The 25,277-nt window shown below is 43.7% G+C and overlaps 1 protein-coding gene across 1 annotated transcript; it reads left to right on the top strand.

Annotated features, from left to right (window-relative positions):
- Positions 1-19,172: 19,172 nt before the first annotated feature.
- LOC147962545 (uncharacterized) lies at positions 19,173-24,417 on the top strand. Its single transcript, XM_087534220.1, has 3 exons — positions 19,173-19,535; positions 19,612-19,766; positions 23,736-24,417. The coding sequence occupies exons 1-3, from the start codon at positions 19,173-19,175 to the stop codon at positions 24,415-24,417; spliced, it is 1,200 nt and encodes a 399-aa protein (XP_087390346.1).
- Positions 24,418-25,277: the final 860 nt, after the last annotated feature.

The raw sequence follows: 25,277 nt of genomic DNA on the forward strand, positions 1-25,277 counted from the left end.
GAAATAATTGGTAATTAAACTAGCTGGAATCTACAAAATCTTACCGGTTTATGAAGTCGAGCTCACAAACTACAAATGCATGGAGCCAAATAATATGTCACTTAGCAGTGTCCAATTAGTCGATGATCATGAATGTCCAGTTGCAATAATGAAGATATGAGGTTTTCTTCCATGGAAAGGTCGAAGCCGACATATCCACTATAGGAAGAACCCTCCCCCCTCCCCCCCCCCCCCCCCCCGCTCCCAAGTCGCTCCTGCGGGCGACTCTGGGAGCCAACCCTAGCGCCGCCGCCCAGCCCCCCTCCCCGGCCTCCCTTCCCTCGCCGCCGCCGGTGGCGTCGCCGGCCAAAGGCCGCGTGGCGTAGGCGGCAGCGGGGCGTCTTCTTCCCGCGCGCTGGAGGCGTGCGTCGCGGGGCGCGGCCTTCTGCGTCGGCGGCGACGGTCGTCGGCCCGTCCACGGGCTCTGCTTCCTCCCCCCGGCGTGTAGCGTCCCAGTGGTCCTGCCCCCCTCCCCTTCCTTTGCGGCGGATCTTGGGGCTCCGGGGGCGGGGGCCTTGCTGGCGGCGGACCTGTGGGTGTCGGCGGCGACCTGGCTAAGGTGGTGGCGGGGCGGCCGGTGGTCAGGCTGCGCCTTTCGGGGTGGAGGGACGCCGGGCGTCCATGGCCGGGAGGCGGGCTGCGTCTTCGGCGGCATGCCACAACTGCTGCAAGTTGGCTCGGGGATGCTCCTCGGGGTCTCGGCATGGATTTGGGCTGCCACGGCGTGGTGGTAGCTCATGGTGATGGTCTGGTTCTTTTCACGGCGGCGGCGGTCGGTCCCCTCCGGCGTTGGCCGTCTGTGAGCGGCCTGCCTCGACCTTTGATTCCTCCCCTCGTCGTCCGGGCTCTACCCTCGTCATAGGGCTGGTCCGCTCCCAGTTGCGGTCCATTGCTCGTCTCGCGCCCGTGGCTGCAAGACCGAGCTCGTCTCGCGCCCGGCAGCAGGACCGAGCCCGTCTCGCGCCCGGCGGCAGGACCGAGCCCGTCTTGCGCCCGGTGCAGCAGGACGGGTGATGGAGGCCTTTTTTGGCCGGCCCTTTGGGTCTCGGCGCGGGGGGCCGCCCAGGGGTGTGAAAAGGAGCGGCCTTTCCACTCGTACCTTTGGTTGGGGTAGCGACGGGTCTCGGGTGAGTTGGGGTCAAGGTCTTGGATATCGGGGCGGCGGCCCTGGTGGTGGTAGCGCGGTGCTCATGGGTAGAGCCCGTGGCTTGGTGCTGCCCGGTGACCATGGCCGTGTGGGCGGTATGGTGGCAGGGGTGTGGCGTTCGGTGCCGGTGAGTGTTTGCTGGGGTGAAAACCTGTTCTATCTTCGGACGGACCGGCGGCGGCTTAGCACGTTACCTTCTTGAAGGCGTCGTCGCGGCTCTCACCGGTCATCGTGTCGCTCCAAGGGAAACTCTGACCCTCGGGTCGGGCGGTGGCGGCGCGTTGGCGTCGTAACCTTCTTGGAGGCGCCGCCTTGGAGCTCACGGTTCGTCATATGCGGCTTCATCTCTTCGCGGTGGCGTGTTCACTGTGGAGGTCCCCGATTGCTCTTGTAGTGTTAGGGGTGGTGTTGCTGCGCTCAGCGCCTATGTATCCCGCCTTGGGTGTGTGCGTGTGTTTGTCGTGGGGTGCGTTTGTACTTGGGCTGTGGTTGATCTTTGCTATATATGTAAAGCGGGGCGAAAGCCTTTTTCGGCAATGAAGACATGATCATGATCCGTAAACTAGAAATCGTTAAGACATAGGCTTGTAGGATACCTTCGTTGCTGAATTCGTGCCATCGTTGGGTGGACAGCGGGAGACTGCCGACTGCCAGTGGGCGTCCCTGTGGCCTCCTCGATGTTGTTCGCCTGGCCTATTCATAGTGGCCGCAGCGGCTACAGGCGCTACGATGATGCGAGGTGATGGCGTCGTGGCATGGAAAAGTCGATGCGGTTAGGCAAGGCGACAGCGTCGCGAGGCGATCGAGGGATTAGTATAACAGAAGGCAATCACACAAATCAGGCGAAAAATCATTCACATACCATCTGTGCGCTCGTGATGGGGTGGGATTGCTGGAATCCTGGACGCTCAGTTATGGTATCCTACTGATATTTAAGCCAGGCCCAATGCATTTTTCCCCTCTAAGCGCAGGCTGAATAAGTGCACGTACCTGGGGGCCCATCTGTTCCGGGGGCCCGGGGCGGCCGCCCCCCCTGTCCCTCCATGAGGGCCGAGGTAGGAAGCTCAACGGTCGGTGGTGTCATAATTGGGTACTGAAGATGACTCGTTGGGATGTTGTTCTCGTTCACCTCCTCTAGCAGAGTTCTGCTGCTTGCACAAATTTTGGGCAGAGCTGTTAGACATAAATCCACAAGACCGCGAGGAAGCAATGAGGGCTAGCAGATCCGTACCTACTTATGGGCTGCATCAAGAACTCCATACTGGCTGGATTTGTCCGTCGTTCTGTCGCATGATCTATCTCCACTGCTTCGCCGGTCTAAAGACTCCAAGATCATGGGACGGGAGATAGAAGACAGGAGCCACCGACGGGATATATTCTATCTGACATGACAAACTACATATCACCTGAAGGTCTGCCTATTGGCTTAGTGCTTGCTTAGTTTCTCTTTTTTTTGAAACGAAAGGGGTTGCCCCCCTGCCCCAACTTTTTATTGAAAAAGCAAAGGCAACCAAAGCACATTGTTCACAGCTCTCGGCTCCAGCCAGAAATAGCCGCAGCAGACTTATTACAGACGAAGTAGTGACAGTCTGAACACCCACAAGATAACTAGAAAACGGCCCCTACAAGGACTACACACGCACAAGCTATGAAATCCCTGCAGAAGCATCAACATGCCAGTCAATTCTAAGCAACTCCCCGCGATGATGGTCGAGCAGCTTCAAGCATTGGAGGAGTAGCACAGTTTGGGAGTCCACGCACAAGATCTTCCATTAATGGATATGCCTCCCCACCAATTCCAGCACGCATTTGATGCTTCGCCATCTTCGCCCCTGGAACACAATTTCATTCCGAAACAACCATAAGCTCCATAAGGTAGCAGCAGAAATCAAGTTTATAGCATCATAGCATTTCATCTTCTTCCAAAAAGGAAGAAACGATTCAAATGACTCTGGTACAGGCATCTTAGTGCAGTCAGAAATCACCAGCCACACTTGTCTGGCCACCACACATTCAAAAAATAAGTGATGAATACTTTCAGCTTCACTAAAAAAGACACAAGTCAGGTCTTCTACATGTTGGTGTTTAGCCAAATTGTCCCTAGTCAGACTCTTATTGCGCACTATTAGCCAAAGAAACACATGGATATTAGGTGGGACTCTAATTTTCCAAATATAATCTCTCGAGATAGAGACCACGCCCCCCCCCCCCCCCCCCCAAATAATCACCTTATACATAGACTTAACTGAGTATAACCCTTTGCTCTCCAGAGTCCACACAGGCTTATCAGCCAAGTTGGAAAAAGGAACATTTTTAACCACACTAAGTAGCTCATTCTAGGAGCATAAAGTATCTTCATTAACACATCTTCTAAAGATCAGCTGCAAATTCTCTCCATCCCAAACCTGGGCCACTGAGGCCTCTTGTTGTTGACAAATCACAAAGAGGTCCCAAAACCTAGTCTTGAGTGAACAATCACCCACCCAGGTATCATGCCAAAAAGAAATATTTCTCCCATTCCCAGGGATCCACGTATAAAAGGTCTTAGCAGCAAAAAAAGGCCCAAGTGAAGCTCTTCCAGAAGGGAGAGCCTACCCCAGTTCTAGACCAAAGGATATTTGGCCTACTCACATTATATTTATAATCAAGAAATTTCTTCCAGTCACTCTCTCTATCATCAAAGAATCGTTTACTCCAAGCAGCAAGCAAAGACATATTAAACTCCCTAAGATTAGGAACACCCAAACCACCCCACTCTTTCTTTTGAGAGACCAGCCCCCACTTGGCTAGGTGGTACTTATGATTGTCTCCAACATTACCCCAGAAAAATGAGACATTTGAGAAGTAATAGCATCAATAGCCCACTTAGGGAATTTCATAATGGACATTAAGTAAGTAGGAATACTGGCAATGCAGGTAGTAAGTAAAATCAATTTCCCCTTATAAGACAGATTTCTACCCAACCACCCAGCTGTTGGGAAACGTAGTAATTTCAAAAAAATTCCTACGCACACACAAGATCTTGGTGATGCATAGCAACGAGAGGGGGAGTGTATCTTCATACCCTTGAAGATCGCTAAGCGGAAGCGTTTATCAACGCGGTTGATGTAGTCGTACGTCTTCACGATCCGACCGATCCAAGTACCGAACGCACGGCACCTCCGAGTTCTGCACACGTTCAGCTCGATGACGTCCTCGCCTTCTCGATCCAGCAAGACGGGCGAAGTAGTAGATGAGTTCCGGCAGCACGACGGCGTGGTGACGGTGTTGGTGAAGAACAATCTCCGCAGGGCTTCGCCTAAGCACTACGGAAACTATGACGGAGGATAAACTAGAGGGGACGGGCTTGCCGGCACACGGCTTGGTGTTTCTTGATGTGTCTTGGGTGCTAGCCCTACCCCTCTATTTATATGTTGAGCCCTGGGGTCGAAACTTGGAGTAAAAGCCTCCTCAAAGTCGGTTTCACCCGAAAGGCAAGAGTCCTTCTCGGACTCCAGGGCTAGACGCCAGGGTTCCCGGCATCTACCCCCTAGACGCCAGGGTTCCTGGCGTCTAGCCTCTAGTCTCCGCAAAACTTCCTTTTGCACTTTCCAAAACCCTCGTGGGCTTTCCCCTTTGGCTCAGATAAAGTGTTCTCGTGCCCAAACATTTCGGGAAACATCCGGAACCCCTTATGGTGAATTCCGGAACCCTTCCGGAGATCAAACACTACTATCCGCATATCAATCTTTACTTCCGGACCATTCCAGAGTTCCTCGTCATATCTGTGATCTCATCCAAAAATCCGAACAACATTCGGTCACCAACATACATAACTCATAGTACTCTATCGTCAACGAATGTTAAGCGTGCGGACCCTACGGGTTCGATAACTATGTAGACATGACCGAGACACGTCTCCGGTCAATAACCAATAGCGGGACCTGGATGGCCATATTGGCTCCCACATATTCTACGAAGATCTTTATCGGTCAAACCGCATAACAACATACGTTGTTCCCTTTGTCATCGGTATGTTACTTGCCCGAGATTCTATCGTCGGTATCTCAATACCTAGTTCAATCTCGTTACCGGCAAGTCTCTTTACTCGTTACGTAATGCATCATCCCGTAACTAACTCATTAGCTACATTGCTTGCAAGGCTTATAGTGATGTGCATTACCGAGAGGGCCCAGAGATACCTCTCCGACAATCGGAATGACAAATCCTAATCTCGAAATACGTCAACTCAACAAGTACCTTTGGAGACACCTGTAGAGCACCTTTATAATCATCCAGTTACGTTGTGACGTTTGGTAGCACACAAAGTGTTCCTCCGGTAAACGGGAGTTACATAATCTCATAGTCATAGGAAAATGTATAAGTCATGAAGAAAGCAATAGCAACATACTAAACGATCAAGTGCTAAGCTAACGGAATGGGTCGGGTCAATCACATCATTCTCCTAATGATGTGATCCCGTTAATCAAATGACAACTCATGTCTATGGTTAGGAAACTTAACCATCTATGATTTACGAGCTAGTCAATTAGAGGCGTACTAGTGACACTATGTTTGTCTATGTATTCACACATGTATCATGTTTCCGGGTAATACAATTCTAGCATGAATAATAAACATTTATCATGATATAGGGAAATAAATAATAACTTTATTATTGCCTCTAGGGCATATTTCCTTCAGTCTCCCACTTGCACTAGAGTCAATAATCTAGATTACACAGTAATGATTCTAACACCCATGGAGTCTTGGTGCTGATCATGTTTTGCTCGTGGAAGAGGCTTAGTCAACGGGTCTGCAACATTCAGATCCGTATGTATCTTGCAAATTTCTATGTCTCCCACCTGGACTTGGTCTCGGATGGAATTGAAGCGTCTCTTGATGTTCTTGGTCCTCTTGTGAAATCTGGATTCCTTTGCCAAGGCAATTGCACCAGTATTGTCACAGAAGATCTTCATTGGTCCCGATGCACTAGGTATGACACCTAGATCGGAAATGAACTCCTTCATCCAGACTCCTTCATTTGCTGCTTCCGAAGCAGCTATGTACTCCGCTTCGCATGTAGATCCCGCTACGACGCTTTGTTTAGAACTGCACCAACTGACAACTCCACCGTTTAATATAAACACGTATCCGGTTTGCGATTTAGAATCGTTCGGATTAGTGTCAAAGCTTGCATCGACGTAACCATTTACGACTAGCTCTTTGTCACCTCCATAAATGAGAAACATATCCTTAGTCCTTTTCAGGTATTTCAGGATGTTCTTGACCGCTGTCCAGTGATCCACTCCTGGATTACTCTGGTACCTCCCTGCTAAACTAATAGCAAGGCACACATCAGGTCTTGTACACAGCATTGCATACATGATAGAGCCTATGACTGAAGCATAGGGAACTCCTTTCATTTTCTCTCTATCTTCTGCAGTGGTCGGGCATTGAGTCTGACTCAACTTCACACCTTGTAATACAGGCAAGAATCCTTTCTTTGCCTGATCCATTTTGAACTTTTTCAAAACTTCATCAAGGTATGTGCTTTGTGAAAGTCCTATCAAGCATCTTGATCTATCTCTATAGATCTTGATGCCCAATATGTAAGCAGCTTCACCGAGGTCTTTCATCGAAAAACTTTTATTCAAGTATCCCTTTATGCTATCCAGAAATTCTATATCATTTCCAATTAACAATATGTCATCTACATATAATATCAGAAATGCTACAGAGCTCCCACTCACTTTCTTGTAAATACAGGCTTCTCCAAAAGTCTGTATAAAACCATATGCTTTGATCACACTATCAAAGCGTTTATTCCAACTCCGAGAGGCTTGCACCAGTCCATAAATGGATCGCTGGAGCTTGCACACTTTGTTAGCTCCATTAGGATCGACAAAACCTTACGGTTGCATCATATACAACTCTTCTTCCAGAAATCCATTCAGAAATGCAGTTTTGACATCCATCTGCCATATTTCATAATCATAAAATGCGGCAATCGCTAACATGATTCGGACAGACTTTAAGCATCGCTACGGGTGAGAAGGTCTCATCATAGTCAACCCCTTGAACTTGTCGAAAACCTTTTGCAACAAGTCGAGCTTTGTAGACAGTAATATTACCGTCAGCGTCATTCTTCTTCTTGAAGATCCATTTATTCTCTATTGCTTGCCGATCATCGGGCAAGTCAACCAAAGTCCACACTTTGCTCTTATACATGGATCCCATCTCAGATTTCAAGGCTTCAAGCCATTTTGCGGAATCTGGGCTCACCATCGCTTCTTCATAGTTCGTAGGTTCACCATGATCTAGTAGCATGACTTCCAGAACAGGATTACCGTACCACTCTGGCGCGGATCTTACTCTGGTTGATCTACGAAGTTCAGTAACAACTTTATCTGAAGTTTCATGATCATTATCATTAACTTCCTCACTAATTGGTGTAGGTGTCACAGAAACCGGTTTCTGTGATGAACTACTTTCCAATAAGGGAGCTGGTACTGTTACCTCATGAAGTTCTACTTTCCTCCCACTCACTTCTTTCGAGAGAAACTCCTTCTCTAGAAAGGATCCATTCTTAGCAACGAATGTCTTGCCTTCGGATCTGTGATAGAAGGTGTACCCAACTGTCTCCTTTGGGTATCCTATGAAGACACATTTTTTCGATTTGGGTTCGAGCTTATCAGGTTGAAGCTTTTTCACATAAGCATCGCAGCCCCAAACTTTCAGAAACGACAACTTTGGTTTCTTGCCAAACCATAGTTCATAAGGAGTCGTCTCAATGGATTTTGATGGTGCCCTATTTAACGTGAATGCGGCCGTCTCTAAAGCATAACCCGAAAACGATAGCGGTAAATCGGTAAGAGACATCATAGATCGCACCATATCTAGTAAAGTACGATTACGACCGTTCGGACACACCATTACGCTGTGGTGTTCCGGGTGGCGTGAGTTGCGAAACTATTCCGCATTGTTTCAAATGTAGACCAAACTCGTAACTCAAATATTCTCCTCCACGATCAGATCGTAGAAACTTTATTTTCTTGTTACGATGATTTTCAACTTCACTCTGAAATTCTCTGAACTTTTCAAATGTTTCAGACTTATGCTTCATTAAGTAGATATACCCATATCTGCTTAAATCATCTGTGAAGGTGAGAAAATAGCGATATCCGCCACGGGCTTCAACATTCATTGGACCACATACATCTGTATGTATGATTTCTAACAAATCTGTTGCTCTCTTCATAGTACCGGAGGACGGCACTTTAGTCATCTTGCCCGTGAGGCACGGTTCGCAAGTACCAAGTGATTCATAATCAAGTGGTTCCAAAAGTCCATCAGTATGGAGTTTCTTCATGCGTTTTACACCGATATGACCTAAACGGCAGTGCCACAAATAAGTTGCACTGTCATTATCAACTCTTCATCTTTTGGCTTCAACATTATGAATATGTGTATCACTACAATCGAGATTCATCAAAAATAGGCCACTCTTTAAGGGTGCATGACCATAAAAGATATTACTCATATAAATAGAACAACCATTACTCTCTGATTTAAATGAATAACCGTCTCGCATCAAACAAGATCCAGATATAATGTTCATGCTCAACGCTGGCACCAAATAACAATTATTCAGGTCTAAAACTAATCCCGAAGGTAGATGTAGAGGTAGCGTGCCGACCGCGATCACATCGACTTTGGAACCATTTCCCACGCGCATCGTCACCTCGTCCTTAGCCAGTGTCCGCTTAATCTGTAGTCCCTGTTTCGAGTTGCAAATATTAGCAACAGAACCAGTATCAAATACCCAGGTGCTACTGCGAGCTCTAGTAAGGTACACATCAATAACATGTATATCAAATATACCCTTGTTCACTTTGCCATCCTACTTATCCACCAAATATTCAGGGTATTTCCGCTTCCAGTGACCATTTCCTTTGTAGTAGAAGCACTCAGTTTCAGGCTTTGGTCCAGCTTTGGGCTTCTTCACGGGAGTGACAACTTGCTTGCCATTCTACTTGAAGTTACCTTTCTTTCCCTTTGCCCTTTTCTTGAAACTAGTGGTCTTGTCAATCATCAACACTTGATGCTTTTTCTTGATTTCTACCTTCGTCGATTTCAACATCACGAAGAGCTCGGGAATCGTTTTCGTCATCCCTTTCATACTATAGTTCATCACGAAGTTCTACTAACTTGGTGATGGTGACTAGAGAAGTCTGTCAATCACTATCTTATCTGGAAGATTAACTCCCACTTGATTCAAGTGATTGTAGTACCCAGACAATCTGAGCACATGCTCACTAGTTGAGCAATTCTCCTCCATCTTTTAGCTATAGAACTTGTTGGAGACCTCATATCTCTCAACTCGGGTATTTGCTTGAAATATTAACTTCAACTCCTGGAACATCTCATATGGTCCATGACGTTCAAAACGTCTTTGAAGTCCCGATCCTAAGCCGTTAAGCATGGTGCACTAAACTATCAAGTAGTCATCATATTGAGCTAGCCAAACGTTCACAATGTCTGCATATGCTCCTGCAATAGGTCCGTCACCTAGCGGTGCATCAAGGACATAATTCTTCTGTGCAGCAATGAGGATAAACCTCAGATCACGGACCTAGTCCGCTTCATTGCTACTATCATCTTTCAACATAGTTTTCTCTAGGAACATATCAAAATAAACATATGAAAGCAACAACGCGAGCTATTTATCTACAACATAATTTGCAAAATACTACCAGGACTATGTTCATGATAAATTTAAGTTCAATTAATCATATTACTTAAGAACTCCCACTTAGACAGACATCTCTCTAGTCATCTAAGTGATCACGTGATCCAAATCAACTAAACCATGTCCGATCATCACGTGAGATGGAGTAGTTTTCAATGGTGAACATCACTATGTTGATCATATCTACTATATGATTCACGCTCGACCTTTCGGTCTCCGTGTTCCGAGGCCATATCTGCATATGCTAGGCTCGTCAAGTTTAACCTGAGTATTCCGCGTGTGCAAAACTGGCTTTCACCCGTTGTAGATGGACGTAGAGCTTATCACACCCGATCATCACGTGGTGTCTAGGCACGACGAACTTTGGCAACGGTGCATACTCAGGGAGAACACTTCTTGATAATTAGTGAGAGATCATCTTAAAATGCTACCGTCAATCAAAGCAAGATAAGATGTATAAAAGATAAACATCACATGCAATTATAAGATGTGACATGATATGGCCATCATCATCTTGTGCCTTTGATCTCCATCTCCAAAGCATCGTCATGATCTCCATCGTCACCGGCATGACACCATGATCTCCATCATCTTGATCTATATCAATGTGTCGTTACATGGTCGTCTCGCCAACTATTGCTCTTGCAACTATTGCTATCGCATAGCGATAAAGTAAAGCAATTATTTGGCGCTTGCATCTTATGTAATAGAGAGACAACCATAAGGCTTCTGCCAGTTGCCGATAACTTCAAAAAAACATGATCATCTCATACAACAACTTATATCTCATCACGTCTTGACCATATCACATCACAACATGCCCTGCAAAAACAAGTTGACGCCCTCTACTTTGTTATTGCAAGTTTTACGTGGCTGCTACGGGCTTAGCAAGAACCGTTCTTACATACGCATGAAAACCACAACGATAGTTTGTCAAGTTGGTGCTGTTTTAACCTTCTCAAGGACCGGGCATAGCCACACTCGGTTCAACTAAAGTTGGAGAAACTGACACCCGCTAGTCACCTGTGTGCATAGCACGGCGGTAAAACCAGTCTCGCGTAAGCGTACGCGTAATGTTGGTCCGGACCGCTTCATCCATCAATACCGTCGAACCAAAGTATGACATGCTGGTAAGCAGTATGACTTGTATCGACCACAACTCACTTGTGTTCTACTCGTGCATATAACATCTACGCATAAAACCTGGCTCGGATGCCACTGTTGGGAAACGTAGTAATTTCAAAAAAATTCCTACGCGCACGCAAGATCATGGTGATGCATAGCAACGAGAGGGGGAGTGTATCTTCATACCCTTGAAGATCGCTAAGCGGAAGCGTTTATCAACGCGGTTGATGTAGTCATATGTCTTCATGATCCGACCGATCCAAGTACCAAACGCACGGCACCTCCGAGTTCTGCACACGTTCAGCTCGATGACGTCCTCGCCTTCTTGATCCAGCAAGACGGGCGAAGTAGTAGATGAGTTCCGGCAGCACGACGGCGTGGTGACGGTGTTGGTGAAGAACAATCTCCGCAGGGCTTCGCCTAAGCACTACGGAAACTATGAAGGAAGATAAACTAGAGGGGACGGGGTTGCCGGCACACGGCTTGGTGTTTCTTGATGTGTCTTGGGTGCTAGCCCTACCCCTCTATTTATATGTTGAGCCCTGGGGTCGAAACTTGGAGTAAAAGCCTCCTCAAAGCCGGTTTCACCCGAAAGGCAAGAGTCCTTCTCGGACTCCAGGGCTAGACGCCAGGGTTCCCGGCGTCTATCCCCTAGACGCCAGGGTTCCTGGCGTCTAGCCTCTGGTCTCCGCAAAACTTCCTTTTGCACTTTCCAAAACCCTCGTGGGCTTTCCCCTTTGGCTCAGATAAAGTGTTCTCGTGCCCAAACATTTCGGGAAACATCCGGAACCCCTTATGGTGAATTCCGGAACCCTTCCGGAGATCAAACACTACTATCCGCATATCAATCTTTACTTCCGGACCATTCCAGAGTTCCTCGTCATATCTGTGATCTCATCCAAAAATCCGAACAACATTCGGTCACCAACATACATAACTCATAGTACTCTATCGTCAACGAATGTTAAGCGTGCGGACCCTACGGGTTCGATAACTATGTAGACATGACCGAGACACGTCTCCGGTCAATAACCAATAGCGGGACCTGGATGGCCATATTGGCTCCCACATATTCTACGAAGATCTTTATCGGTCAAACCGCATAACAACATACGTTGTTCCCTTTGTCATCGGTATGTTACTTGCCCGAGATTCTATCGTCGGTATCTCAATACCTAGTTCAATCTCGTTACCGGCAAGTCTCTTTACTCGTTACGTAATGCATCATCCCGTAACTAACTCATTAGCTACATTGCTTGCAAGGCTTATAGTGATGTGCATTACCGAGAGGGCCCAGAGATACCTCTCCGACAATCGGAATGACAAATCCTAATCTCGAAATACGTCAACTCAACAAGTACCTTTGGAGACACCTGTAGAGCACCTTTATAATCATCCAGTTACGTTGTGACGTTTGGTAGCACACAAAGTGTTCCTCCGGTAAACGGGAGTTACATAATCTCATAGTCATAGGAAAATGTATAAGTCATGAAGAAAGCAATAGCAACATACTAAACGATCAAGTGCTAAGCTAACGGAATGGGTCGGGTCAATCACATCATTCTCCTAATGATGTGATCCCGTTAATCAAATGACAACTCATGTCTATGGTTAGGAAACTTAACCATCTATGATTTACGAGCTAGTCAATTAGAGGCGTACTAGTGACACTATGTTTGTCTATGTATTCACACATGTATCATGTTTCCGGGTAATACAATTCTAGCATGAATAATAAACATTTATCATGATATAGGAAATAAATAATAACTTTATTATTGCCTCTAGGGCATATTTCCTTCACCAGCAATATTTCTGATAATTCAATCAATAATGGGTTGGATATCCTCTCTCCTTAGCTTCTTGAAATGCAAAGGAACCCCAAGACATTTAAAAGGGAAATCCCCAATTTGGCAACAAAAAATTGGGCAAATTCCTTAGAAGCCTCCTCATCAATATTGATGGTATGCAAATCACTTTTATGGAAGTTGATACAGAGACCAGAAAGTTTTTCAAAACAAGCTAAGATCCATTTCAGATGTCTGGCATGATCAACAGAGGCATCTAAAAACAGTAATGTGTCATCAGCATATTGCAAGCTGACAACACCACCAGGCACTACATGAGGCAGAAGCCCTATAATCAAGTAATGGCTAGTAGCTTTCTTCAGCATCTTAGAAAAGACATCAGCCACTAGGTTAAAAAGAAGAGCGGAGGAAGGATCACCTTGTTTCAGTCCTCCCCCCCCCACCCCACAAAATGAGGACCAATAGTGTCATTAATTTTCACAGCAAAAGTCCCTTGGTGGAGGCAACTACAAACCCAACCGATCCATTTCTCACCAAAACCTCTAGACCTCAACATTTCTACAAGGAAATCCCAATTAACCTTATCATATGCTTTTTCATAATCCAATTTCAGAACCAGGCCACTAGCACCAGATCTATGGATCTCATGAATCACTTCATGGGCCATGACTACACTTTCAAGGATAAATCTCCCCTTAATAAATGAAGTTTGATTTTGGGAGATGATTCTGTCACATATAGGGGAGGCCCTAGTATTCATAGCTTTTGAAAAAATCTTAGCAAAACAGTTCCCCAGGCTGATTGGCCTAATATTTTTCATATCTTTAGAATCATTAACCTTAGGAATTAGGGTAATAATAGCAAAGTTAATTCTGGAGACATCCAGATTACCATTTTCAAAATCTTTCACTAACCACATAAAGTCATCTTTGATTAGCTCCCAAAAGTTTTGATAAAAGATAAATGACACGCCATCGGGACCAGGAGCTCCTCCAGCATAAGAACTCATAATTGCTTTTTTAATCTCCTCCTCAGAAAAGGGTTTTTCCAAAATCTCTCTCTCCTCCTCAGTGATCATGTCAGATTCATCCCAAAAGTCATCATCTAGATGAATATCAGGTTTTTGTTCTCAAGAAAAGAGCTTCTTATAGAAGTTAGTAGCCACATCCAACAAATCATCAGTAGTTGTAACAGGGCCATCAGGACCATTTAGTTCATCCAAGTGGTTTTTCCTATGCCTATGATTAGCTAGAGCCATAAAATAAACATTATTACGATCCCCCTCCAAAAAATTTCTATCTCTGGATTTTTGCCATAAGGCAGTCTCTTCCTTTTTCCAAATATCATCCAGTTCTTCCTTAATGAGATTTATTCTCTAAAATTCACTTAGAGAGAGATGACTTTGCTCTGATTTCACATCCAAGATGTCAAACTCCATAAGGAGGGACTTTTTCTTCTTCTTCATGGCAGCCTCTATATTAATGCTCCAACCTTTAATGACTTTCCTAAGGACTCTGGTTTTACACATCCAATTCTCAATAGAAGAACTACCATTACCATGCTTGGTCCACACTTCATGCACAAGCTGGAAGAACCCAGATTGAGCTAACCACCATTTCTCAAATCTAAACATCTTTGGACAGTTAACTTTCCTAGCCCCAGTGTCTAAAACTAGAGGGGTGTGGTCACTCCCCACCCTTGGAAGGGCAATCAAAGTAGATAAAGGAAACTGCATGTTCCTGTCCACAGAAGTGAACACCCTATCCAAAATTGCAAAGATAGGATTATTTTGATTATTGGACCAAGTAAAAGATCTGTTGGAAATAGAAATTTCCAATAAGGCCCATTTATTAACCCAATCATTAAAGAGGAAGGCAAAATGTGGATTAATCACACCATTACTTTTATCAGATTGTTGTCTAACAAGATTAAAGTCACCACACACCAAAACTGGGTAAGAGACAGACTCCATGATATCATGTAACTCGGCAACAAACTCCACCTTGAATTCAGGGTAAGCAGACCCATAGACCACAATTAGCTGCCACACAAACTTATCACTTTTATTTTTAATGGTAGAAACCACACCAAATTTTTTATTAGTAAATCCAATTACTTCAAACACATCACTTCTAAAGCCTACCAGAATACCCCCAACAGTATTCAAAGCAGGCAAGAAGTGCCAAGTAAACTAATTCTGTTTGTCCACAGCCTTGAGGAGACCCTCAGAAATGAGCTCTTTTTTTGTTTCTTGAAACCCAATAAAGTCTGGGTTAGCCTTAGCAATAGTATCACACTGGCACTGAATTTTCCCTGGTTGTCCAAGCCCCCTAATATTCCAAATGAGACCTATCATATCTAAGCAATTTTGAAGGGATGTGACAAGCCACAAGGCTTAACCTTGGTCAAAACAGCTGGGGACTTCTCACAGCAATCAACAGTGCCCACTAATTGCTGGGGAGTACACCCTACTGGAATGAACCCAACATCTACCTCATCAATATCTAAATTAGAAGGCAGCACAGTTTCAGGGTTATTATTAGCAAACATCAAGCATCTTTCCTTTTCATTAGCAATTAAATCATCAATAATCACATGTTTAAAGCAGACATCATTTCCAATTTTCAAATTAATTTTCTCAGTATGGATAGCAAGGAGATCAGGGTCAAGAACAGCAAATGAGTTACCTTTGTAGGTGTGAGGCACTTACAGATTCTTTTTTCTCTTGTATTCAGCAGCTTTTTGCATGATATTCACATGCCCATGTCCCCTGGTTTGTGGCTTCTGGGCTAGAATAGGCCCCCATTTAGATTTAGTCTGTTTTTTCTTTCCAACCTCCATCACCTCATCAAGTGAGGACAGCAAAGACCTTTTCAAACCAGAAGACTTGATCAAATCAACAGCATCCAAAGGTAAGGTTGCCATGTCATCCTCAGCATTCTTCTCTTCTTCAGAATCTGAGCAGTCAATTGACTTCAGAATCATGTTGCAATAGGCTACACTATCACCTCCAGGCAGGTTCTCATCACTACCATAACTAGACCCAACATCCAAAGGATTTTTAGCCATAGGAATAGCCTGAGGATCCCTGACTTCAGAAAAAGCAATGTGTTCACTTAACATAGGTCCATCACCAAGGTCAGTTGGAGAAACTGTTTTTTCTACACTAAATGTCCATCACCAAGGTCACTCTACATAGTTGTTTCGTTATGAGTTCTGTCATCTACAGACAAAGTTGTGTCTGTGACTCCGTGAGATGTATGCGACCTGGGTGTGCTTGTGTGTACCTGACTTCCAATTTATGAATGAAACTAGAGCACTGCCGGCTTTGCAGTTTGCACCTGGCTGTTCGTAATTGGCCAGGGTCACATCACCGTGTGATATGCAATGCCCCTAGATCACACTTTATTTCAATGTCGTGTCGCTCCCTTTGTATGTTGCCTGATCAAATATGTCTTAGAGCTGAGCACATGAACAGAGATGAGTTCATGGATCTTTGCTTGGGGTCTATGTCTGAGACGGAAATTCTTTCGAGTCCTCCTTTCTACTCTCTTTACTTACCGTGTTGTTTCCTTCATGTTAAGTCAATGGCAGAAGCTGGACACCAGTAGTGGAAGCCGTTGTGGAGAAGATCGACGCAAAGTTGGAAAATGGCGAGTTCTTGTGGAGTGTAGCATGACAGGCAGAGGTGGTGTTGGCTGGTAGCTATGTTCAGTTAACCTTTGGTCTGGGATGAGAAACCCCCTTTCTCTGTTTCGTTTTGGCTTGCATAATTAGCTTTAGCTGGTGGTTTCCATTTTTTTCAATGTTTTTCTCTTTGTGATCAATTTGTTGCTGTTGTAGAAGGTTGAGAACCTTGTAAAGATTTTAGCATAAACTGAGCCTTCGGTTCCGTTAGAATATAAACGTGTTTAGTTCGAGATAAGGAGAGATGGAGATATAGGGTCAGTTTGATTCATGTCCACATTTCAATCTGCCTAGCCTGGAGCTTGCCTAGAATCTGCCTGGGGTGTGTTTGGTTAGTGACCTGGGATTTTTCTGCCTGGTGAAGTTGCCTGGGTAAGTTGCCTGGCTCCAGGCGTAGCAAATCGGACGCCTGGCCCTCTCCCCAACCTGCCTGGGCAAGATGGCCCAACTTATAATTTACTAACCCCGTAATATATGGGCAACGCACTTTCCCCTCCACCTCCACTCTCGTTTCCCCTCCACCTCCACTCTCGTTTCCCCTCCCCACAGCTCACAATCTGTTCTCTCTCTCTCTCTCTCTCTCTCTCTCTGGGTTTGTTCTTGAGAGAAGGGGAGAAGGAATCGCATGGGAAACTGATTATTGGCTTTGATTCTTCTTTCCCCCAACAATATTTCTAGTTCCTAGTCAGATCTGGTGAAATCCTGAAGGTGAGACTGCAATTTTTACCCTATCATGTGTGCCACGATTTGCTGCCCCCTTCTCTGTTTATTTGTTCTTGTGATTAGAACTTGCTAGTATGAAGGCATATAGTGCTCCTTTTTATTTGGATTCTTTTTTTTACTTGATTGCAAGCTACAACCTTCCAGATCTGAAGAAACCTCTTACTAGAGCAATAATCTAGCAGTACTTTGCATATATGTGTGCACGCATGTAACCTTAAATCTGGCATAGAACAATGTCCCTATTATTGGTTCTACTGACTACATATACGTACATCTCACTTGTTTCTTATACATTTATTTCATCTAATATCCAGATGTATACGGAATCTGTCCATTATGTTATCAAGAAACGACTTAGGTGTTCTAGCTGTAATGTTGGCCATTGTCCGGTGGCGTCGTCGACGTAGACATTACAGTCTTAGAATGTGTCGAAGAAAATATGGGCCATTGGTTGATAGAGATCTGGAGAGGCAAAAAAAGTTGAATGACCTGTACAATTCAACCGATAAAAATTGCATCAGTCAACTCCGGATGAGGAAAGACGTGTTTTGGAAGCTATCAACCCATTTGCGTGATGCCGGTCTTGTATGTGAGTCAGTGCATGTATCAGTTGAAGAAAAATTATCCATTTTCCTACATACAGTCGGCCATAATTTGCGAAATAGAGTGGTCGGACTTTTCCTCAAGAGATCTAGCTATACAGTAAGCCAAAGCTTTCATGAGGTCTTGAATGCCTTGTGTTTTCTTGCGAAAGATATGATAAAGCTTAGGTCAATAGAGACCCACAAAAAGATACTTGATAGCCCGGGTCGGTTCTACCCCTACTTTGAGGTACCTAGTGTTACATCTGTTTGACATTTTGGTTTGCATCATCCAATTGTTCGACTAATACAACTCCTTGTAATTAATATAGGACTGCATTGGGGCACTTGATGGCACCCACATCCCTGCATTTGTCTCTGAGAACATAGCGAACAGATTTCGAGGTCAGAAGTCATACCCAACCCAGAATGTCCTTGCGGTTGTGGATTTTGATTTGAGGTTTACCTATGTACTTGCTGGATGGGAGGGGTCTACTCATGACTCGGTAGTTCTGAAGGCTGCCCTTAACAGAACAAATGGGATTCCAATGCCGGAAGGTTCGCACGACAAATTAGTTGTTTTAGGTGTACAATAACTTTGAAAAGGCAGTAAAACCATCCGTCTCATATTTTCTTGTAGGCAAATATTACTTAGCTGATGCTGGGTATGCAGCAAGGCCTGGTATACTACCGCCATATAGAGGTGTCCGATACCACTTGAAGGAGTTCGGGGGTGGGAGACGTCCACAAACGCCACAAGAATTATTCAACCTTCGACATTCATCCCTTCGTACAACCGTTGAGCGAGCATTTGGGACCTTAAAGAATCGTTTTAAAATTCTTGCAAACAAGCCATTCTTTCCATTTAGAAAACAAGTGAAGATTGTCATAGCCTGTTGTGTTCTACACAATTGGATCCTTGATAATGGTCCCGACAACATCATATATGATGAAGATCGTTGGTATAATAAGCTGCCTAGGTCATCTAGAGTTGCAACAGATAATGGAAGGGACAATAGGCAATGGGTGGCAAAGTGAGACAGTCTACAAATACTATGTGGGAGCGTCGTCAATTTCATCATTGATATTCCCTTTGCTGCAGTTTGTTTTACTTCCGTCTTGCTTGCAAGACAATAGTTTTCTATTATGTGTGCCAGTATCTTGTACTTGATTTGGTTATTTGCAAGGCAGTGAATTTATATTCTGGACGCTTCTATCATGTAATGGATCTGGTTGTTTGTATGACAATTAATTTTTTATTATGGATGCTATTATTATTTCCTTGTTCTGTCATTACTATTTATGTCATGTATCATCTTGTAGTTCATAAAATGGATGAAGCTGAAAGCAATATGATCAGTAAGGGGAAAGAATGCAAAGGTGACAAGAATGCAAGGGCAAAACCTATAAATTGGCCTGTAGCTATATCTGAGTTTCTTCTTGACTGGTACATTGAGAAGAAGATTGAGATGCCTCCTAAAGCAGTATTCAAGAAGATGCATCACACTGCTTGCACAACAGCAATAAATAAGAAGTATGGTTGTTCTTATAGTGTCGAGCAAGTTCAACGTCACTTTAGGCGTCATAAAGAGACATGGGGGCTAGTTGCTAGATATAGCAATGAGAGTGCCAGTGGGTTTGATGATGTCAACAAACAAGTGATACTCTCTCAATCTACTCTACATGGCTTATCGGTGATTATCTCATACAAATTATCTATTTGTCGACTGTTCAACTACTGATGTGGAACTAACAATAAAATTCATGTAGGCCAATGATTGTGGAATTCTCTCTAAACCGATTCAGTTCTACGACAAGTTGAAGGAATTATTTAGTGGCTCCTTGGCAGATGGCTCTTTTATGCAAGACCCTTTCTCTGCAGCTGAAACTGACAATGATGATAAGGTAACACTAGTAGAAAAAGGGTCAAATATGAAGCACAATAGTGCCGGTTGGAATTTCAGCCTGCACTAATGTGTACACTAGTGCCGGTTCGTGGCGGCGATCAATAGCACCGATTCGTGGCGAACCTTTAGTACCGGTTCGGTACTAAAGAGGCTGTGTCAGCCTGCGGTCAGGCTATGGCCCCACCATCACCATTTAGTGCCGGTTCGTACCACGAACCGGTACTAATGAGGTTATGGCAAGTTGTTTTTAGTCCCACCTCGCTCCCCTCGCAAAATTGTTTTTTAGTCCCACCTCGCAAAGTGAGAGGGACTAGGAGCGGTTTATAAGTCCTGGGTGTAGAGACGATGAAGAAGAGGCTCAATGCTCACGTTGCTTAGCTTCAAGCCTTCAGGAATACGGTAGACTGCACGGAGCTATGCGCCGTGCAGTTTACACTATTCCGAAAGGCTTGAAGCAAATTAACGAGCATTGCACCTCTTTTTTATTTTTAATAACTTATTACAACTCCGGACTTCTTCTGTTATGGCAAAAACTAATTGCACGTCGACATTTCTTTTTTTTAAGTTATAACTCCAGACTTTGACCATCAAGTTTTGCAGAAAAAAAAAATAGTAGAAAAGAAAAAATAGCAGAAAAGAAGAAAAACTATAGCTGAAAAGAAAAAAACTATATAAAAAAACTACTCAGAAATAAATAGAAGAAAATAAATATAGCAGAAAAGAAAAAACTACTCAGAAATAAATAGAAGAAAAAATAAAGCAGAAAAGAAAAAAATTATATTTGCTATTTTTCAATCGTTTACAAAATGACCGTGAAATTGAAAATTACTACAAAATGAACTCTGAAAATGTTGAATTTTGGCAAACTAGATGAAAAACTACTCACAAATAAATAGAAGAAAATAAATATAACAGAAAAGAAAAACTATACAAAAAACTACGCAGAAATAAATAGAAGAAAATAAAGCAGAAAAGAAAAAAACTATAAAAAAATTTGGGGCGCTGCCCTGTGGGCCAGATAGGCCACAGGTGTGTAATTACAGGCCTTAAAGACCCAGCAGACTCACAGGGCAGCGCGCAGAGTTTAGGCCCACAAGCCTGCTATATAGAGAAGTTCGAAGGGGTAGTCGCGGCTGGGTTTATAAACCAGTGCGGCTGCCCTTCGCCCGGCGAGGTGGGACTAAACTTTGGGGTGGCAGCGCGAGACCTTTAGTACTGGTTGGAGCCACCAACCGGCACTAAAGACTACCCTTTAGTACCGGTTGGTGGCTCCAACCGGTACTAAAGGGTGGTCTTTAGTACCGGTTGGTGGCTCCAACCGGTACTAAAGGCCTCTCCTATATATACAACACTTACGAAAATTTCAGTTACATCTCCTACTTCGCGTCTCTCCAACCTCTCGCGCGTCGCCGCTCTCGTCGCGCCCGTCGCCCGCCGCCCGTCGCCTGCGCGCCACCCGTCGCCCCGCCGCCCGTCGTCGCCCGTCGCCCGCGCGCCGCCCTTCGCCCGTCGCCCCGCCGCCGCCCGTCGTCGCCCACCGCCCGTCGCCCGCGCGCCGCCTGTCGTCGCCCGCCGCCCGTTGCCCGCCGCCCGTCGTCGCCCGCGCATTGTACGTATACGTACACACATACACACACATATATATACACACCCATACACATGTACACACACATACACACACACACATACACACACATATTTTTTTATTTATTTTTTGTTTTCTGTTTTTTAGAAAATTTAATTAGATATTAATTAGCTAGGTATGTGAGATTTGAACTAGTTGAATAATTAATATAACTAGTTTATTTTTAGTAAGAAAATTGTCGAACTAGTTTATTTTTAGGTATTTGAGATTTGAACTAGTTGAATAATTAATATAACTAGTTTATTTTTAGTGTCGTATCTGAGATTTGATGATCTAATCAAAATATTATTTGTTAATGAGTTTTTCTGTTTATTTAATGTTTTTACATATTTTGAGTTTATATAAATGTTAGATTAATGTCCAATGTTAGATGAATTAGATAGAAAAATGTTAAATATATAGTAATGTCAATTGTTAGAGATAAATATATATATAGTTAGATATATATTTGCATTGGCTAGATATTAATTAATGTTAGATAGTAATAAGTGTTTAATGTTTCACCTATATGAACATATAGGAAATGTCATCTGATGACGAAAAAGATTTCATTATGTGCGAACACTGTGAAGACCAGCGCGGCCAGTGCGACAGAAATTTCCTTGTTGATGGTAGGCGCTTCAGCATCAAGCTGAATGAGACATTCGAAGTGGATACGGTAAGTCACAACGGCAATTATTATTTGAATGCAAAACTTATGCTTCATTTGCTTCAACTTATAATTTTAAAGCATGACTTATGCTTCATTTGCTTCAACTTATAATTTTAAATTTTCACTATTATACTAGCGCATCCCCTGCCATGCAAGAATTTTTGTCTTGGATAAGATAGGTTTTAGTGCTATAGATGATATGGAGGTAAAGAGAGTTTACTTGAAGACGGAGCATGAGTATACTTTCAACGTCAAATTATATAATGGAGACACATACACCCATTTTGAATGCAAAACTTGGCAAGCACTATGCAAGGCTTATGCATTTGAGCCTGATATGGTTATCACCTTTGATATTCATCCGGAAGATGATATTGAAGGTAATATAGACATCTGGGTCGATGTGCAAACGCCTCCAGTTCTACCATTATGTGAGTTTTTCTCAACTATGGATGCATATGTTTATGTCTTTGATACAAACTATACAAAAATAGTTGACAACTAATTTGTATTATCAGCTTATTTCGGTTCAAGCAAACATGTCCGGCGCTTGGTAGACAGGACCTACTACTGCCCCGGGGCTCAACTAAACTGCGAGGAAATAAGTCATTATGTTTCATGGCTTGAGGATCTTAATACTGTCAAGACAAATTTTTTTCCTAAACTTAGAAATGTTAGTACTCAAAATGTGCGACCAATGGTGATCGTATTGAACTACGGTCACATCTATAATCGAAAGATGGTAAGATTTTAACTATTTGTCCTTGATTAGTGCATCTTTTGCATACATTATTTTTGAAGCTAAACTTTCATTGCTTAGTATATTAATTACTATACAATGTTCTTTCATCAACAGGGACATCCGATGACAGTTGTGCCTTAGTGCATCGAGACAAAAGGTCGCATGTCAATGGTTAGGTTACGACCAAGATTTCCTACATTACACATGAGTGCATTCAGGATTTCTGAAAGCGAAGAATGCTTAATAGTGAAAGATTGGAGCAAAACTGTAAACGATCGCAGAGAAGTACTAGGGGGCAGCAAGGAGAAGCGCAACCCAAGATTAGGAGACAGATTCATCTGCATGCTCCAGTATGATGAATCAGGAGAGCTATACATGTTCTATGCTATTCTACCTGAGAGGGAGCAGCAGGTGTAGCTAGTTCATGCTCTTAATTAATTAGTACTTGTCCTCTCTCATGCATGTCCGTATTGTCCTGAACTTCGATGTTGGTGATGATTATGTTGAACTCGATGATATCTTTGCTTCTGTTACAAACTGAACTCGATGATTATGTTGGTGATTAGATAGCTAGCGGTAATGACTATGATGATTAAATAGTGGTAACTAATGACGACTATGATGATTTTTAGCTAGCTAAAGTTTATTTATTTATTAATATGCGATGATGATGATGATGATGATGACCACTACAACTCATTATAACGTAAAACAATCCTAAATTAAATTGATAACACAAATTTAATTGAAAAATAAAAAATAAAACAAAAACCCACAAACATTTAGTACCGGTTGGTGTTACCAACCGGTACTAAAGGGCTCCCTGCCCCCGGAGCTGCCTCGTGCCACGTGGTTGGCCTTTAGCACCGGTTCGTGCTGAACCGGTACTAAAGGGGGGGGCCCTTTAGTGACCACACTTTAGTGCCGGTTGTGGAACCGGCACTAAAGGGCCTTACGAGCCGGTGCTATTGGCCGGTTCTGCACTAGTGTAAAAGATGACATGATGAATGATATGTCCACCTTTGATGAAGCGAAGGGTCCAACAGGTCATGACTCGGATAAATTAGATACAGATAGTGATGATTGTGAAGCGGTGGCTGCTCTTGCTGCAACTGATAGTCAAGTTTCCTCCTCCAATGTTGCGGCTCTAAAGCCTAACAAGAAAAGTTTCAAAAAAAGTGCAAAGCCAAATACTCTGCCACCACCACAAAATGATAAAGCTAAAAAGTCAAAGCCAAGATCAGCTCAAGCATCACAAGATGACACTGATATGGATGTGCTGCTCACAAGTACTTTGATAGGCATACGAGAAACCCTTGCAAGTCTAGTACAGATTGTAGCCCCAAAGGACCCAAATGCTCCTTTATGGGACATGCTCAAGAAGATTCCGTTGCCACCTGATGCGAGGATGTCGGTCGGGATGCATCTATGCAAGCCAGAATTTGCAGTCCATCGAGGTTTTCTTGTCAGCATGGGTCAAGAATACCTGGAGCGTTGGGTGTATACATACTTATCTGACAATTATCCTGCTGGCAAACGTTCCAGCGATGATCTTGTTGGTAACCTTGGAAACAATGATCCTGCTAGTAGCCTTGGCGATGATCCTGCTGTTAACTCTAGCCCTTTCTGAGTAAGATTGATTGGTGGTCTACCATATTGTTGGATGCTTTTGGTTGCAAAAACACTTGTTTCTAAGTAGTCGATGACTAGCTTTTGGCTGTGCAAAGCTGATGTCTAAGTAATGGATGATGGTGGTATTATTTTGCTACAGCCTTCTGCTTAGTTTCCAAGTAGTATCAGCATGCATGATATGATTATTAGATGCTAATGTGAAAGCTATGTAGCTTTCTGACTTTTGGATAAGTTTCTAGGTAGTATCAAGATGCATACATAATTAGACTTCTGTGTATCTCTTTGCATTCCAGATATGCTGGACAATGATTTTTAATCAAATGTAATGCACTGTGGTTATTCAACAGCAATGTTGTTATGTATCGTCAGAGTTATAAAATCATTTGCCTTCAGTGTTATGCTTATGAAACTTCAGATTATTATTATTTTTTGTTTATCAAATTATTTGGATTTGTTATGCTTTTGAGAAGTCAAATTATTTGGCTTTGTTATGCTTTTGAGAGGTCAAATTATATATATAGCATATGCACAACGGTGATCTCCAACCCCAGGCAAAATAGCAACCAAACACTGCCTGGGCCATTTATCCACACAGATACGTTCCCAGGTCAGCAACCAAACGCAGCCTAGAAACATGGCCGTGTCTGGCCAGGCATTTTTGCTGAGATGTCCAGGCAGCTCCCAGGCAGCTATTTTTCCCAGGCAAATCAGTGAGGACACGATCCAAACTGACCCATAATTAGTTTTAATACACTATAGCTTGTCTTATACTCGAAGTCTCACTTCACGTTGTACTCTATATATACCCCTACGAGGGTCAGATCAATAACAACACAATATTAAGCCATCCAACAGTTT

The sequence above is a fragment of the Triticum urartu genome, chromosome 7A (genome assembly GCF_056163025.1).
Source record: "Triticum urartu cultivar PI428250 chromosome 7A, HENAU_Tu73, whole genome shotgun sequence".
In the NCBI taxonomy this organism is placed as follows: Eukaryota; Viridiplantae; Streptophyta; class Magnoliopsida; order Poales; family Poaceae; genus Triticum; species Triticum urartu.

Excerpts from the sequence above, each read along its gene's own strand:
- LOC147962545 (XM_087534220.1), top strand. The coding sequence starts at position 19,173 with ATGGATGAAGCTGAAAGCAATATGATCAGTAAGGGGAAAGAATGCAAA. Across the intron at positions 19,536-19,611 it reads CTACTCTACATGGCTTATCG|GCCAATGATTGTGGAATTCT; the intron begins GTGATTATCTCA and ends AAATTCATGTAG. Across the intron at positions 19,767-23,735 it reads GTAACACTAGTAGAAAAAGG|GGCCTTACGAGCCGGTGCTA; the intron begins GTCAAATATGAA and ends CCGGCACTAAAG.